The sequence below is a fragment of the Alnus glutinosa genome, chromosome 5 (genome assembly GCF_958979055.1).
Source record: "Alnus glutinosa chromosome 5, dhAlnGlut1.1, whole genome shotgun sequence".
Taxonomy (NCBI): domain Eukaryota; kingdom Viridiplantae; phylum Streptophyta; class Magnoliopsida; order Fagales; family Betulaceae; genus Alnus; species Alnus glutinosa.
In genome coordinates, this window is record NC_084890.1 from 9313149 (window position 1) to 9331149 (window position 18001).

The window sequence follows — 18001 nt, forward strand, 5'->3', positions numbered from 1 at the left end:
AAAGAATGTTTTTTAGTTCTAATTTTTGAAGCAGTAAGTAATGCGTTCATCCTTGTAAAGGGGCAGATCGACCTTGATAATGAAAAGCAATATCTATATCTCTAGACTCTAGAGAAAGACTGTTAATTTGATGATGGTGAAATTGTTCTAAGAACCTCACTGGAGAATATCTTCTCCTACCCATGTTTAAACACAATAAGATGATGCAAATAATTAATTAGCCTCAAGAAATGTTGATGCAGATAATTTTATTTTTTTTTTGAAAAAAAAAAATAGATCATAAACAGGGAAAACAGAACTAGAGAATGAAGAAAAAGAAAACAGAACTAGAGAATGATTAAGCAGACCTTGAAGCTAATTGGTTCTGCATATAGACGACATGTCAATGCTTCTATTCCTGATACGCTCATCATAACAATTCAATAAACAAGTTGCTTGATCGATGTTGGGATCTTCAGATTTTGGAAAGCACAAATTTATGCACTCTTTAACAAGAGCATAGCCTTTGAGTTCAGGACCTATAATTTTTGCTCGGTACATAAATATAACAGCACTTGAAAATATGGTGTGAGTAATACACCTTAAATTTAAGCCTTCCAATTCTATGTTCACTTTCACATATTCCAATTTCATTTTGAAGGCACTCAGATAATAAGTCATCAAGAAAGTCAAGTTGAGATGGATGAAGAAGACAGCAAGAGGGTAGGGTAAGGTCTTTAGCTTGCATTAGAGACACTATCAGGACAATCAACTCCATTACCACCACCATAGGCTTTCTCATATATTTCTTAGCCATTTGATTTTCTCCCACTCAAAATTATTCTTGCATTTGAGTTTAGTATACAAACAATTTATAGGGACTAAACAATTTATACAAAGTACAAATTTCTTAAAATTTTAGGGCCAGTAATCTTTTTGTGATGATACCAAAAGAGAGCCCTTCATGCCCCTCAATTACTGGGAGAGACCCTTTGGTGGTGGTGCTCAAATAAAAAAATAAAAATAAAAATGTTATTCTTCTTATCAAATAATATAATAAATTTGTTCTTTTTTTCTATGATGGAAAATCTCTCCAAGGCAGGGATCTTGAGATGGTATACAGAGTAAATGTTGGAGGCCGCTCCATCCCACTCTCTGAAGACACTGGCATGTTCCGGGACTGGAGTCCGGACGACGAGTACTTGTCAGAATATAATCAACTTGGTCGAAGTTGATAATAGCTTAAAAGTGCTTATTTTTTCTATTAAAATAAGTATTATCATACTTTATTATAATTTAATTATTGCATTTTATATTTAATTGTGGAATATTGATCAAATATTAATATTAAGATTAAATGATATATTAATGCAAGAAATTATGTTATGTAGGAATTACAAAAGAAATCAAAGAGTAAAAGCCAAGAGGTAGGTCAAAAGAAGAAGTCTATCCTATGCCCAAGATAGAGTCCAATGTGTAATACAAGACGAGGTGAAACCAAACTGCTGGACTCACGAATTGGAGAAACATTCTAATACTACTACATGACAAAACCAAGAAGAAAAAGATGTCTTCGGCTCTTATAAAAAGAAGCAGAGTTTTATTTCAAGTGTAAGAGAGAGACATGGAACAAATAGAAGACTTGGATTCTTATACTTGTACAAATTCCAAAAGCAAAATGACTCATATCTCTATAAGAGAAGCAACACGACAACAAACAAGAGAGCCAAAAAATTATAGAAAAAACGACGCACGACACAAGAGAAGAATTTTCGGCAGCCTTTCTTTCTATTTATTTTCTATTTATGATTTTTAGTACTTAAATCTCTAGCTAAGGTTAGGGGTGAAACTTAGTATTTTTATTATGTGTTCTTGAGACTATTTTATTTGTTCTTCATAGATTAATGATTAAATGTTGGGGATGATTTTTATTTGAAAGTAATTTAATGAGACAAGTTTATTTTGATTCATTATGATTTTTGTTTATATCAAATACTTACTTTGTTTGATTTGTTATGATTCGAGAATATATTGAATGCTTAATTTATTGTAACATGTTTTTGAAATCAAATTCTCAATCAATCCATGTTTAATTTATTTTATATTTACTTTGTGCTTAATTATTTTATTTTTCGATTAGGAGAGTTGATTTTTTTATCAAGTTGAATTAAAAATATATGTCTCAGGAATACGTAATATAATACTAGGTGGATCTCTGAACCTTAGTGTTTTCATTAATTTTCTCCTATTTACTTTTTATTAATTTAGTTTAGTTGATTTAATTTTAGTTTATAATCTCGTCTTTGCTCCACTTTTTAGTGGAAAAACGACTCAATTTACTTTTCTGTACAATAATAGAAATTTTACTAAGTATCTATCATTCCCTGTGGATCGACCTCGTACTTATCTAAAATTTATTACTTCGCGACAACCTGCACTTGGGTTTACACATTTAAGTTGTCAACAGAAGTATTTCGAACTAGAAATGCTAGGTGTACTTAAACTTTTACAAAGGGAAGCTTACAAACTGACGTGAAACCTCTCTTGAGGCTCCACATCAGATTAATAATTAAATCAAGTTAAAACAAATTTTAATACATAGACAAAAATACCCCTTTATCTCTTGTTCAACCCACCCTAGGAAACCATTAGACCGCCGGAAATTCAGCACGCCGGCCACCACGTCTCCGACCCCGACCACCGGAAACCCAGCACCCGACTCACCGGAAACCCAGCATCACAGACCCACCGGAAAAAAACACAGCATCCTAAACAATCTAGGGCTCGACCACGACCCCGACCACGCTCTTGGTCGGCGAAGGGCCAGATCCCGGCCGTTCTGGGCGGGGATGGGCCGGATCCCGACAGTCTGACCGGGATCCGGGCGTGGCTGGATGACGCCCAGCGCCACTGGTCGTGATTGGAGAAATCACAAAGCAAGCCGAAACCCCGACCACGCTTTTGGTCGGCGAATAGCCAGATCCCGGCCGAGATCCAACCGGGGATGGGCCGGATCCCGCCGGTCTTGCCGGGATCCAGCGTGGCTGGATGACACCCAGCGCCACTGGCCGTGATGGAGAAATCACGGAGCAAGCTGGAAACTCCGAACCAGCAGTCCGGCAAGACGTCTGGCTACGGAACAAGGTGGTCTTCGGTCCGGTGAGTCGTCCGGCGAGTCGTTCGGCCACGAGTGGTCTTGAAATAATGGATTTTGTTACAAGGACATTTTCGTCTTTAAGTATGTGCCACATCAGTATCTAAAGTTCTCTTTGTAAAAGTTTAAGTACCCCTAGCATTTCTCATTTCGAACGGAAAATGCTAGAGGTACTTACAAACTCTTACAAAGAGAGATTTACAAACTGACCTGGTGTCCACATGGCATTTTATTAATTAAAAAAAAAATGATTGAAATCCTAAATTGAACAACTCATTGGAATCTGATAAGTCATGTCAGTTTGTGCCTCTTCTCCGGCTTCCCATCGAGCACGTCACCTCGGCCAATCCTCCAGCCACGTCACCTCGGCGACTAGACCCCGACCATCGGCAAGCTCCCGATAGAGAAACAGAGATCCGTCCGGCGACAAAAACAGAGAGATCCGGCCACGAGAAAGATATATCCGGCCGCAAACCCATGCCGGAGTGCGTGGGTTTTCGGACAAAGAGAGATCCGGCTATCTGTGGCCGGATCTATGCCAACGTAGTGTGGTACACCCACCCACAGCCGGCGACCGTTGCTGGTTTCATGCCGGAGTCTCAAGGATCCGGGGGTGGAGGTCCATGAACAGTCGTGTTCTGCGAGGCTGGGACATGGGGAAGAGATGACGGGCCATAGTGGATCTTGGATCTGATCGGGTCCATCCAGCGGATTCAGATATGCACGCTTGCCATCGCCGACCTGGTCTGATCGGCCGGATTCACGATGGAGGGTAGTGGATCCAGCGAAGGAAGGTCTAGACGGTCGGTGGGATGCCGGAGAAGGACGACGAAAAAGGGTCGGTGGAATTCGGCGAAGAATGGTCTGGAGGCTCGATGGAGTTTTTTTTTTTTAAAAAAAAATGACATCAACCTACAAAGGAAGGTTTAAATGAGTTTTTCAATTAATAAAATGACACAGAGACGCCACCTCAGTTTGTAAATCTCTCTTGGTAAGAGTTTGTAAGTACCTCTAGCATTTCTCATTTCGAACTCAACTATTGAACTAAAGTTTACCAAGATACCTGCGTACACTGCACCAGACGAAGTCTATCGAAGTGCCTGGAGTATGGGGCCGAACAAAACTATCAACAAGAACTACAATCTCACCTGGGAATTCCCCATAGATTCTGGGTTGGACTATCTCGTTAGGCTACAGTTCTGCGAGATTCAACCAGAGATCACTCAGCCACACAACAGAGCGTTCCTTATTTTCATACCAAATCAATCCGCTGAGGAAGAAGCCGAGGTGATAAAATGGAGTGGCGGAAATGGTGTTCCGGTGTATAAAGACTATGCTGTTTCCATGTTTGGCAGAGTAGGCGAGACGAAAATGAACCTCTCTCTCGCATTAGAAGCAAATCCACAAGACTGGAAGACTTGTTACAATGATGCAATCTTGAACGGTATCGAAATCTTTAAAGTAAACACCCTTAATGGCATACCCCCTCCAAGACCACCGACGAAGTCCAAGAATAACACTACAATAATAGGTGCCGCCGTTGTTGGTGGAGTTTTCGGCTTTTTTGTGCTATCCATTCTCGGATTCTTGATTTTCCGGCGGCGCAAGAGAGTCAAGGAGTGCAGCTCTACGAACAAGTCAACAAAGACGAAGACCCGCAGGTCATCTCCGCCGTCTGATCAGTATCGTCACTTTTCATTGGCTAAGATTAAAGCAACTAGAGACAACTTTGACAAAGCTCTCACAATTGGTGTTGGGGGGTTTGGTAAGGTGTCCAAGGGGGTACATAAACATTGACGGTGAGGCCAACCCAGTTGTGATCAAGCGGCTGACACCCGGTTCTCAACAAGGGGCCCACGAGTTCGAGACAGAGATCGAGATGCTCTCCCAGCTTCGCCGCCGCCATCTCGTTTCTCTCATCGGATATTGTAACGACGGCGATGAGATGATACTCGTCTATGATTTTATGGCCCATGGGACCCTCCGTGATCATCTCAACAACACCACCACCGATAATCCTCCTCTGCCCTGGAAGCAACGGCTGGAGATCTGTATTGGGGCAGCACGTGGGTTGAACTACCTTCATATGGGCGTGAACCACACGATCATTCATCGTGACGTGAAGACGACAAATATTTTACTGGATGAAAAATGGGTGGCAAAGGTGTCTGATTTCGGATTGTCCAAAATTGGAAAACCCGAAGCCCACGTCAGCACAGTGGTCAAGGGTACTTTTGGGTATTTAGACCTGGAGTATTACTGGCGTTAACAGTTGTCTCAGAAGTTTGACGTGTACTCATTCGGTTTAGTTTTGTGTGAAGTATTGTTTGAGAGGTCACCCATAATCCGAACTGCAGAGACGACACAAGTGGTGGTCCTAGCGGAGTGGGCTCCGGAATGCTATCGCAATGGAGAGGTTGATCCATCATTGAAGGGTGAAATAGTAGACGAGTGTCTGAAGACATTTGCTGAGATCGCGGTGAGTTGTCTACATGACAACGGAATCAACCGGCCATCGATGAATGATGTGGTGTGGGACCTTGAGCTCGCATTGAAGTTGCAGGAGAGTGGACAAAGATGCCAGGCTCAAGGAGGAAGCTCTCTTGTCCAATGACATGTGTAGTAGTAGTAGTACGATCGGTGGACAAGATTTCTCTGAGATTCTGAATCTTCAAGGTCGGTGAGAAAAGACGGTATCTGAATTTTTAGGATGTCTTGTTGGAGTCGCATTGAGGACGAGGAGGACTGGGTTTGAAAGCAAGGCATTTTTATATGGCAAGTGGAGCAACTATTGTATGAAAACGTCGAATATCAAGGAAATATATTCTTTAGAATGTCTAATTTTAATATAGGACCCATGATCTATTGCACATCCAGACGTATGAGTTATTATGGGACAGAAATACCTCTAGAATTTTTCTTGATGGCTAGGAAGCCTATTTTAGACATTAACGTGCACCTCTAACTATTGGGAGACACTTTAAGGTGAAAACTTGAAAGGGTAATCTGCCACTCATCGTCAAAATCGTTTTCTTCAAATAACAATCATGGAGAGATACATTTCGTATTATGATCTATTAGACTCACCGAAGATCTAGTTGAGTTTAATAATCTCATCATGCAGTATATATATAGTATATAACAGTTTTAATTTGAACTGTCGTTTTTGAATGAACTGTCCAAAATGTCACAACACATACAAGAGAAAGGTGTAGCTTGCATGCTTGCAAGCCAAAAAGGAGGTTAATTAGGTGTTTCAGCCACCCTCAGTGGCCAAAAGGTTAGTTCAACCACTACCGGTAACCATCTCTATGACTTGTGCGTAGTACAAGCTACCCTTTCTCTCTCTTACATGATGTCCCATTTTAGACATATCATTTAAAAAATGAACAGCTTAGATCAAAGCTATTGCACCGCATTAATATATTTGGTATTACACACTATCAAAATCCGAACCTAAACTGCCCTATGTTTCACAATTAAGAAACTTATGGGGAATATCAATCATCAAAGCAAGCCCGACTGAATAATGAGCGGTTCTAAGTATATGCATAATTATCACATATTATGTCAACTCCATTTGAAGCTTGTTATGACTTGTGACAGACAAAGTGATTCATTATTTTCACTCACAACATGAGATCATTGCAAATTAGCAATTGTCTGTAATCTGAATCAAAGGAAATCAAAAGAAAAATAACTGCCACAGGGATAATAGGATACACTTCTTTCTTTTTTTCTTTTCTCGATAAATAAAAGGATAATCCATTTGCCGTCTCTCGCTTTGGAAGGAAATATTTGAAAATTTACAACACATGATTCTCCTCCATGTCCAGACCTCTTTTTCTCCTCATGCTGTTTTACCTTGCTGCCAATCCAAAAAAAAAAAGGTAAAATATCAAAATCAATGAAATTCAACTTAAGTGTCAATTCGAGCAGAAGTGTATATCAAAACATGGCGTCTATATATAGCAACAAAGCTATCACCAATTTAATGGATGGGTAGATGCAACCAGGAAACCACAAGGAATGCATTTTTATCCACTTTCTAGGATTCGCTATGGAACGATATAAAGTCACAATAAATGCAATGTTGAGCAGAATTGTATGATTATCTGGTTTCTGGAGATTCCCCTTATTTACTTGTTCACAAAATCTAATCAGAGGATCCATCCCAAATGGCAACCAGAAGGCAGACACAGCATAAATCAACTTAATACGCAGCACTAATAAGCCACAAATGTTCAGCACCATATAACCACTTAAGTTGCAGGGCAAAAAGTTGAAACAAATGACTACTATGGTGTAAAACTAGATTTTAATTTGAAGATTTGGCTTATGTGCTGTAGTTTTTTTAACGATCCAGAAATCAGATATGCAAGAATCCAAAATTTGATGGCAGTTATTCCTTGGAGCATAAACGTTGCTCGTTAGGTAATCGGACTTTTTATGCACTATGACTATCTGTCATCTGGTATAAGGTTTAGGGTTGAATGCTTGACACTCAACCAGACTTTTTTATTTTTTATTTTTTTCCGTTCTAAGTTTAAGCTGAAAAACTCACTCGTTTCTCTTCTTCCAGCTTGGCCTTGATGTAAGAGTAGGTTGCTACTCCAGCAATTGCAATGGCAGTTCCAATACCAGTTTGTGTTGAAATTTTGTTACCTAACCGGAGCCATATGTTAGACATCATTCAGATAAAAAGTTCTTTAGGCAAATAAAGAGTGGAAGAAAGGAAAAATAAAATAAAAAAAAAAACAAAAAAATTACCGAAGACCAGGATTGAGAATCCAATCACAAATACTCGTTTCAACACGTTCCCAACTGCATGTGTAAGAGGTGCCACCCTCTCCAGGGTGTTGGTGGCCAGCTGTATTCAAGCAGTCAAAAAAGAGAACAGTTTTTTTCAGCTCATAACATCATACTCAGTTAAAAATTACAATCAATTAATTAAAGTAAGGGCTACAATAAGAATGAATCCAGCAGCTGGCTTGGTAAGCAATTCGGATTCCAACATGGGGGAATCAAAGAGAGGGCTTATATAATTGCAAGTAGGGGTGAAAATGCGAGCGGATAATAACCGCACACATCCACTATCCGCATATGCAGATGTAGTTAGGAAAAACCATTTTCTGCATATGCGGATACGATTAGCGGTTTTATAGTATGCAGATGCGATTAATAACTTCATCTGCATTCCCTATATATACTATATATTATATATATTTAATTAAATTTACTAAAACAACGTTGTTTTGAATTTGATAAGTTTAGGACATAAGGTTATGGTAGGTTTTTTTTCACTATCGTCTCAAAGTCATACCTCACTATACATTTACTTTTTTTAAAAAAAAAAAAAAAAAATTATTTGGGTAATTTAAATCTTGATTACTCTATAAGACAATGACCATCTATGGCTGATAAATGTGAATTGTGTAACAAGTAAAATCTTAATTTATTTAAGCTTGCATATAATAATAACCGCATTATTTAATCTTGATAAATGTGAATTGTGTAACAAGTGAAATCTTAATTTATTTAAACTTGCATATAGTTATAACCGCATTATTTAATCTTGCATATAGATTTAGATGGTAATCCAAAACGTCTATTACTTCATATGCGGATAGCGGATAATAACCGCATTTAATAATCATGCGGATGCGGATAGTAATCGTATGATGCCAATACTTAAAAGTGAAAACCGCATTATACAGATGTGAATATTGCTAATAACAGCATCCGCATTCGCATTTTCACCACTAATTGCAGAAATAAAATAACTTCTACACAAGCCATGCAGGCATCACATGAAAAAGAATATGCAGGAAAAAAAAAATGTACCTGATTGTAAAGATGGTAAAACATTCCCACCCAAAAAAGGTCTGTGATGAACTTGGTTAGACCTACTTTCGCAATTGCATCATTAAAGCCATGCTTCAGCAGTTGAGGTCCCTCCAACTGTAAAATAAAATGAGGCCATGGAAATAACGGAAGACCTTAAAACATGAACTCTTATTTGGGTTACATACATCGAAATTCTAGAGTAGCAAGTGGAGTTCACTCACAATGATGGCAGGTGGAATACAGACAACGAGAGCAATGATGGAAATATAAGCATAGAGATTAGTACTATCCATGTCAGTCTGCAAAATTCACACATAAAAACAAGAAGCCCATCAGACAAGCTTTTGAGCCATTGAAGATAAACAACTCTCTAAACTCATTTAATAGCTTTGCATGATTAACTCAAGGTAAAAGAGTTAAGAAGAGTTTCATAGAAGATAACCATGGCTTTCTTTGAATAGAGACTCCTATATGTAAAGGAGATATTGGAAATCATAGCACTAATGAAGCCAACCCAGTTGAATGACAACTCGGTCAATGATGCCATTGACACACCTGCATGACAAATCAAAGGCAAACTAATTACCATTAAAAGAAGAAAAGAAATAGAGGGTAGGTTAAATGAATACATGCTATATTTGAAAATTTTCATTTATTTTAGGACAGTACATTGTTATAGAAGGAGATTTATTTATTTTGTTCATAAGTATGATAGAAGGAGAATTAATGTCATAAATCGGTCATCTGGTCAAGCGGTGCAATCTGTCTAGATTAGGATATTTCAACTAGCATGATATGACTGAAACAACCACAAAAAAAAATAGAGGGAAGAGAGGTTACGTACCAAGAACAACAGGAGCCAGAGACAGCCATAAAGTTATAGGTATTGATTGTCCAAGTATGAACTGAGAGGCAGCAGCATTGAAGAAGGGCTCAAGAGCTGAAACAAATCAATATCATTTCAGTGGAAGAAACTTGTTTTTTTTTTTTTTTTTTAACACAGGTAAAATCTGTGCAAGAGCGTCGAATTTTCTATCACCTTTAATTGTATGAGTGAATGAGACAGCAACAGCTGCAAAAGAGACATTGCTTGTCACGTGGCCAAGTGCATGACACACAGCAACAGGGACGAGCAGCTTCAAGAGGTTTGAGTCCATAGGCTACAAAGATAAACACCAGTTACATGGCAAGTACAATCAGCGCAGAAAAAAGGTTTTCAAATTCTATCATAAAAATCGCGACGAATTCATATAGAGATTCGATCTGCTCATAAAAATTAGCCTTGGACATAGTCACAGTCCTGCGGATCTCAAATAAGTAACCACGAAAAAACATCGGACCGGCAAATGTAAACCGGAGAAATATGAAATTATAATATGATAAACGGCTCAAGACCTATCGTTCGTTTAGATTTGCGATTTACAAATAATAATTTTAAAAAATAATTTTAAAAATTTAATTAAGCGTCTGATAAAATCGCAATTTGATCTTTAAAATCGTATAGTAAATATTTAAAATTTTGTATTTTTAAAACACCACCTAATTGTCTGCAATTTAAAAAAATAATTTTTTTACGTTTTCAAATCATAATTTTGTAAAAATATAATTCCTAAAAAAATTTATTTTTACAATTTAATTTAAAATTACATTTTTTTACCTGCAAAATCGCATTCACACTATATAGTAAAAACTTCTGATTTTGTTTTTCTTAAAGCTTATATTTCAAATTCCCAAGTCTCTCGGACCAATTAAAAAATTCCCTAAAACAATTATAATTATCAGCGGGCAAAGATAGAGAGCATTTAAGCGTGACATGACCCATCTCATGAAACAAACATCCCTCAATTAATTGTTAGAATGCAAGTGGGCTTGATGGGTTTCGCTTACAGCGCGCTTGGGAAGGCCCACGGTCCAGCTCACCAAACAGTATATCACCCCGACCAACAAGTGTATGACCGACACAAAGCTGCACGCATCAGAAACCAACTATCATCGGAAAACACACTAATGTATGTACACCCCTAAAGTTGATCACATTTACAATCCTACCTAAAATTACACGTAATTTATCTAAAAATGCTGCACTTACTAGGGGTACGGGAAGTAATTGTAGATCTTCTTGTTGAGGATGTTGAAAATCACGTTCAGGAAATACCTACAGGAAGACAATTTCGTAATTTCACGCACTCATTCGCGCACACCAAGACATAAACAACGATACCCGGCCAGTACTTTAAATCCTAAAACTAATTTAGATATCTTATTGTGCGCCACCAGCGCAGGTTAGAGAGTGCACGTGACCTTACCACATGAAGAAGAAGAAGCCCGTGACGAGAGCCGGGTACTTCTCGAAGAACCCGACCGGAGCGATCTTCGCTTCCCTGTAAGAAACACAATCGAGTCAGAGAGAACAGACCAAAGAGAACTACCACTCGGCCGAGTCAGAACGGAGGAAACGGACCTCACCCGGCGGAATCGCTCCCTTCGGCTGGCGACGACGAAGCCGCGGCGCAGACGGGGCTCGGCCTCAGAATCTTAGCGCCGAGGCTCGAGCTCTCGAGCAGCAGAGCCGGTCGGAGCTGCCTCCCCCATATCACGTTTCCGCCCTCTCCGACGGCTCCGATCGGCCGCGCGGAGACGAAGCTGACGCTTCCGCTGGCGCCGCTCTCTCTCTGCGGCTTTCGGAGGTGGGACAGAGGAGCGAAGGTGGCGGCGCGTGACAGCACTCGCGACTCCATGATCAGACAGAGAGAGAGAGAGAGAGAGAGAGAGTAAGGAAGAGAGCGAAATGTGCTTGTGGTAGCTCGCTGAGTTCTTATTCACGACCAGAGAGAGGGCTTATCCTGCGCCAAAGTGGATAACTTGCCCCAGGTAAGCAATGCGGACCGTTTCCATTGTGACAAGCCGAGCGGTTAATCAACTATTCGATTCTTATTCACTACCTCGCGGGCCACACTCAGAAAATACACCGACCTGTTGATCACCTAGAAAGGAAATCAGGTTTAGGAAAAAGTTTGATCGACGGTACGAGAGCGTTGGGGGCAAAGAGTATGGTAGGATGAGGAGTACGTGTCAGTTCGTGGTCCAATGGAAGAGGGTTCAGGAAAAAAGATATTATTGATATTGTGGCTGTGGGCTGTGGAGGAGGATATGTGGGCCCGTCTTATCCCCAGCGAAAGGCCTGGGTGGGAGGGAGGGCTTGTCTTGTCCAATCGTGGTGTTTTTGTTCAATCCCTTATCGTCTTTCGCTATTTTCTTTCCTTCGTGATGGGGTGGTGGCTGTGGAGCCATTACTTACTGTATTATTCTCTTCTTCTTCTTCTTTTTTTCTTTTTTTTTTCTTTTTTTTTATAAAAAAAAAAAAAGAAAGAAAGACTATCGTTAAACATTATTCAGCTCTAATGTATACTATGTAATGAATGACATTTTAAAAAACTTTGTTAGACATTTTTCCCTTTATTTATAATTATATAACTTTTATTTCAAAAGCTTAAATTTATAAAAAAAATTGTGATTTTAATTACATATAAAATATTTAATTAAAATAATAAGTAAATTATGAAAATAGAGTTTAAATTCTTAATCTTTACTCAGATACTAAGAATTTGAAAGCATAAACTCATAAAAAATATTAAATTTTTATAAAAAAAAATCAAAAAAAATACTAAGGTTTTTTAGGATAAAATTTTTCTATAAATCGATTTATAGAAAACTTCATGCAAACTATATCTCATATTGACACAATGACACGTGTTCATTGACATGTGAGAATCACATATTGTTTAAAAAAGACATATATCACTTTTATATGTGAATTGTAAAAAATTTATATTTTTTATATTTTATATTCTTTTATTCGTGTTCCATGTAGCCTTTCTTTGAAGAGGTATTCATGTGATAATAATACACAGCTAAAGAAAGGCGATTGTCATCCGTGAGGTAGCTACCCACCTAGAGAAATGTGGATGATTTGTTGCATGCATCTCGTTGAATTATCTGTACACGTATAAATTGATGAGGGCAACTTTCCTTTAATTAAAAGAAAATAAGGTCGGCCTTAATTATAATAGTTACAACTTATTTAATTGAGTAATGCTACACATCATCCTCTTATCCTTCTTTTGTCCTCCCAAAATTGATGTGGCTCTTAAAATCATCATTAGATCAAAATCTAATAGTCATATATCAAAAATTCAATGGTAATTTTAATAGCCACATCAATTTTGGAGGGATAAAAAGAGGACAAAGGGATGATGTGTAGCATTACTCTATTTAATTATCATATTTTCTTGTCTCAAGAAGAATAACGTAAATATCGCTCCAATTTTAAGCAATTATCTTTTTAGATGTTTTTATTTTCAATAACATTGATGTGGAGATAAATATGTTAAGAGTATTAAATTAAATTATTTAATTTATTATTTTTTTCCAACTTAAACTTTTAAGATAAGTTACAATTTAACATCACATCAAAAATGTTCTGAATTTAAACTTTATCTTCATCATTTATTCTTAATATTTCAATTGAAATAGTTAATGTGGGGCCATCTTTTCCAAAGGCAGGTATATATGTCTCATAACCCAAGCTTTTCTTGCCTGATTTGGCTCTGCGAAAATATGCATAATCAAATATATATTATAATCATATAATGTCATCATGACTTAATTAGGTAAATTCTTCTTCTTCTTCTTCTTTTTTTTTTTTTTTTTTTTCTTGAATAAATTAAATACCTAAGTTTGAATTCTACCTCTATAGAAGAAAAAAAAAAAAAAAACTACAGTTCGATATATATTATAGTTCTCAATAATATTTATATTAGACAAGGTGTAAATAGATCACCAATCATACATTTCTTCATCTGCTTATTCAGTTTTTTTTTTTTTTTTTCGGGCAATACATAAGAAGGAAGGGGAAAACACAAAACTAAGTACAAAGCAGAAAGAACTGGACAATTACAAGGAATAAGACCAAAAAAAATTATGAATCTTAACAGTCAACTTAATCTGTTTAATAAGAGGAGAGATTCCCACTTGACAAGCATTATGATTTATGCACCACCTGGTTTCTAGTGAACCATATCATATCCATGACAATTGTGGAGGAATATTCGTTTGAGTATGCGATTTGTTTGTATCATTTTAAAAATTATGAATATATACCCAGGAAAAATTATTTGAAATTATGTTTATATAATTTAAAGAATAGAAAACAAAATTGGGAATATATATATATATATATATATATATATATATATATATATATATATATATATATATATATATATATATATATATAACATATAATGTACATTGTATCTAAGTATCATTACAGTTTATTGTGCTAGAATGAATTTGCATACTTATGTGACTATAATTTATACTTATATATAGCTTAATTTGTAGTTATATATTTATAATTTATGAATTATGATGATATGACACAATGTCATATATGATCTAATTATTATATGACATAATGTTATATCTTATGATCATATGTTCTAATAACTCATTTACTTATTTTTTGGAAATGGGTATTCATGTTACCCTTTTTTTTTTTTTTTGAACTTTTAATTCATGTTAGTGACTTGGCTTAACTACCACATCACTAACTACATTTATTGACGATATCATCAATGACATGTTAAACCCGTCAGTATCAGCCCATCAAAAAATATATATATATATATATAGTTCTGATACGTCACTAATAGTCCGTTAATATAAGTAAATTTTTTTGTAGTGTAATTATGTAATCATATGGCACAGTGCTAGATTATATGATCTAAGTTCTAATGATAATGTTTTATTTGTAATTATAAAAAATATATTGTTGATTCTATTGTTAATCACTTAATTTGAAATTATACTAATCACATTGTCATTGTATATGAATAATTTATAACATATAATTATGTACTTCTAACATATAACACTTATATATATATATAGACACACACACATACGAGTTGGGCTAAACAAACGAGTTGAACCTTATATGAACTTGTTCACAAACGTTAAGCCAGTGAAACTGAGTTTATACGACTATGTATCGTTTAATAATAAAATCGACCACGAGTTGGGCTTAATCGGTGGAGCCTCAGTATGTTCATGATGAGTAACTCTGATTATTCACACCCCTAGGACGGATGCGGGATGGTTGATTATATGGGTGTCTCTAGGTCCAGGTCTAATTGATGCCGGTTTAAATGGAGCTAATTAATAGACGTGTTTTCTCACTCAAAGAAAGTGATTTCAATATATATGGGGCATAGATGATTCGGGCTATATTGATTTGTAGTATGATTGCTTACCAGAATCAAAGCCTGAGTTCTCTTCTGCTAAAATGGTTGTGCATGTTAACAAATCCAGACTTGCTTAGAATGTTAGAAATAATCAACATATTATTTAATCTAACATGCGCAGCGGAAAACGAATAAACAGGATTCAGGCTTACCTCTAGCCATGTTTGCTCAAGCGTCTCCACGATCCATCTGAAGAACAAGAAAGATTATTTGAGGGATCTTCTAACCTATGCCTATTGCTTGATGGTTGTACTGATGGTGTACACAGGCACTCTATTTATAGGCTAGGTTAGGGACCCTCAAAATGGTAAATACCGTATTTGTTTCCTTCCATCAAGGAAACAATATCGTTAATTGATTTTAAAATCAATTAACCGATTCCATATTTACGGTAATCTAAATTAATAGAAATAACCATAATATCGATTCCATATTTACGGTAATCTAAATTAATGGAAATATCCATAATGCCGTATATGTTTATTGAAAAATAATAAACATAGTAAATACCGTAAATGTGATATAAAGGCCACAACCAAAAAGGAATAATATATTACATTCTCCCACTTGGACTTTATAACACATGACCATATGGTATTAGGTTCTTTAGTTTTGGCCAATCTTTTATGGAATCCTCCAACTCAGTTAAGAAATGTTTCACACGAATCATGGCGGTAAAACCATTATAAAATTAGGTCGTCCCTTCCATGTATCACGATGTAAAACACTCCTTACATGAGTACCTTATGGATAATCAAGCTTTATGAATGAACTTCCTATAAGTCATTCGGGTCCAACTTTATTTATCCTCATGGATAAAATAACAAATGTGCACAAAAAATCTTTATTACAATAACTTTATGTCTATAGACCAAAAAGAGACAAACCAAGTGAAAATGAATTAATGAGTCTCATATATTCCGCATGACTTTATTCTTTCTTTACCGGTAAACTTTAAGTCATGGGATCCGCAATCATTAATCCAGTACTTATATGCTCAATAGACCCTTTATGTCTCTTAATGTTATCTCTCGTACTGAGATACTTAATGTCGATTTATTTTTGCTTCTACTCTTTATTCTTATAAAAGAAGATTATAGTAGAATTACCGCAGAGTATCTTTATGGTCTAACTGTAAAATCGACAAGATTGAGACTTTCAACAAATGTCTCAACCATCATGCCTGTGTACCAAATTCATAGCACGCTAGACTTTTAGCTTTCTTGGTAGACGTAGCAACTATAGTCTGCAAACTGCATCTCTAGGGTATATCCTTCAATAAAAAGATATATACCTTAGAGTAGACTTTCTACTATCTACACAATCAGCAAACTCAAATCTGAACAACTAACCACCTTCAAATGGAAAGTGTATCCTTAGGTTAAGTTGTTCTTCTTGGTTCCTTGTATATACCGCAAGGCTTTATTTGCAGCACTTTATTGACTCAATATACTTATTGTCAGTCATATGGTTATGTATAATGCAGACGCTTAAAACTTTTCATCTGCCCTTATTCCAATACCTTTTGGGACATTAATCTGTATTTAATTAGTCCCTTTTAATTGCTACTGAAGGTGCAAATCCTTCATTCTAAATTTTTTTCAAAACTTTTTTCAATGTAGGCCTTCCGAGACAATGTTAATATTCTTTATGTCTCTGTGAATCTCTATGTCAAAAGACATAAGAGGTTTCACCCAAATCCTTCATTTCAAAGTTTTGTGAACTTTATGTAGCAAACCTAAATCACCACTTGCAAATATAGGACTAGAAAGATTACTGTACTCCCACTGACCTTAAGGTATATATACTAATCAACAAGGTTTTCTATAAACAATAACCTTGTAAAAAGTATCTTACCATTGAGAGATCTATCACAGCCCATAAATAGAATTCTTTAATTTGCAAGCTTTCTGACTGTTATTTATAAAACCTTTTGATTGTTTCATGTAAACCTCGTCCTTAAGATCCCTATTCAGAAAAGTTGTTTTCGCATCCACTTGATGTAGCTCTGGATCAAAAATAAGCTACTAATGCTATGATCATCTTGATGAACCATCCTTAGACACTGGAGAGAATGTTTCACGATAATCAATGCCTTCCTTATGAGTAAAACCATTGGCTACGAGTCTAGCTCGACCCTTCAGCCATGGACTTAACTCTCACTTCATGGCACTGAATCTCAATGAGGAGTTTTCTCCATTCATAGCATGTGAAAACAAATTTGGATCATCTTTATGTCCAACGTCAACATCAGACTCTGGGAGATATACAACATAATCACTAAGAATTGTTAATCTACTTATTCTATAGGATTTTCTTAATTCTACTTCCTCTGCATTTTGCAATGGGAGAATAGATTTTGAACCTGTTCTGTATGAGTTGGTTGTTCTAGAAGTGATTGTGGCTCAGGATAATCAATCTGATTTTCCTGAATACAATCAATCATCCTCTATGAGGAGGAGATTTGGCCAACTCTAGTGCTTCCTCAAATTCCAATTTATGTGAATGAGCACTCCCACTAGGTTCCGTATCCTCTAGAAATTTTACAATCAACAACTCTAGGCTTATATGAAGGATAATAAAACATTAAAACCCTTTAAAGTTTACTAGATAGCTTATAAAAGATCCGCTGATTGTCCTTGAATCTAATTTCCTTAGGCGAGGATTATAAATCCTCTCTTTAGCAAGGCAACCCCATATGTGTAAATAATTTAAA

At 36.5% G+C, this 18001-nt stretch overlaps 1 protein-coding gene and 1 pseudogene across 3 annotated transcripts in view; one reads left to right on the plus strand and one right to left on the minus strand.

The window, feature by feature from the left end:
- The window catches only part of LOC133868122 (receptor-like protein kinase FERONIA), a 22317-nt pseudogene extending 16230 nt beyond the window's left edge, over positions 1–6087 (plus strand).
- The window catches only part of LOC133869715 (triose phosphate/phosphate translocator, chloroplastic), a 42930-nt gene extending 30982 nt beyond the window's left edge, over positions 1–11948 (minus strand). Inside the window, exons 1-12 of one of the 3 annotated variants that reach the window (XM_062306786.1) lie at positions 11447–11946; positions 11287–11361; positions 11070–11135; positions 10868–10946; positions 10020–10140; positions 9825–9920; positions 9423–9535; positions 9202–9279; positions 8978–9094; positions 7904–8003; positions 7698–7798; positions 6731–7001 (exon numbers count right to left, since the gene is read on the minus strand). In XM_062306786.1, coding sequence (XP_062162770.1) covers positions 6984–7001; positions 7698–7798; positions 7904–8003; positions 8978–9094; positions 9202–9279; positions 9423–9535; positions 9825–9920; positions 10020–10140; positions 10868–10946; positions 11070–11135; positions 11287–11361; positions 11447–11718 — 1236 coding nt within the window. In that variant the 5' untranslated portion in view covers positions 11719–11946 and the 3' untranslated portion in view covers positions 6731–6983. Of the gene's footprint in view, positions 1–6730; positions 7002–7697; positions 7799–7903; positions 8004–8977; positions 9095–9201; positions 9280–9422; positions 9536–9824; positions 9921–10019; positions 10141–10867; positions 10947–11069; positions 11136–11286; positions 11362–11441 lie in introns of those variants that run through there. The other 2 variants (XM_062306788.1, XM_062306787.1) reach the window with 2 other exon arrangements.
- Between the last annotated feature and the right edge of the window lie 6053 nt (positions 11949–18001).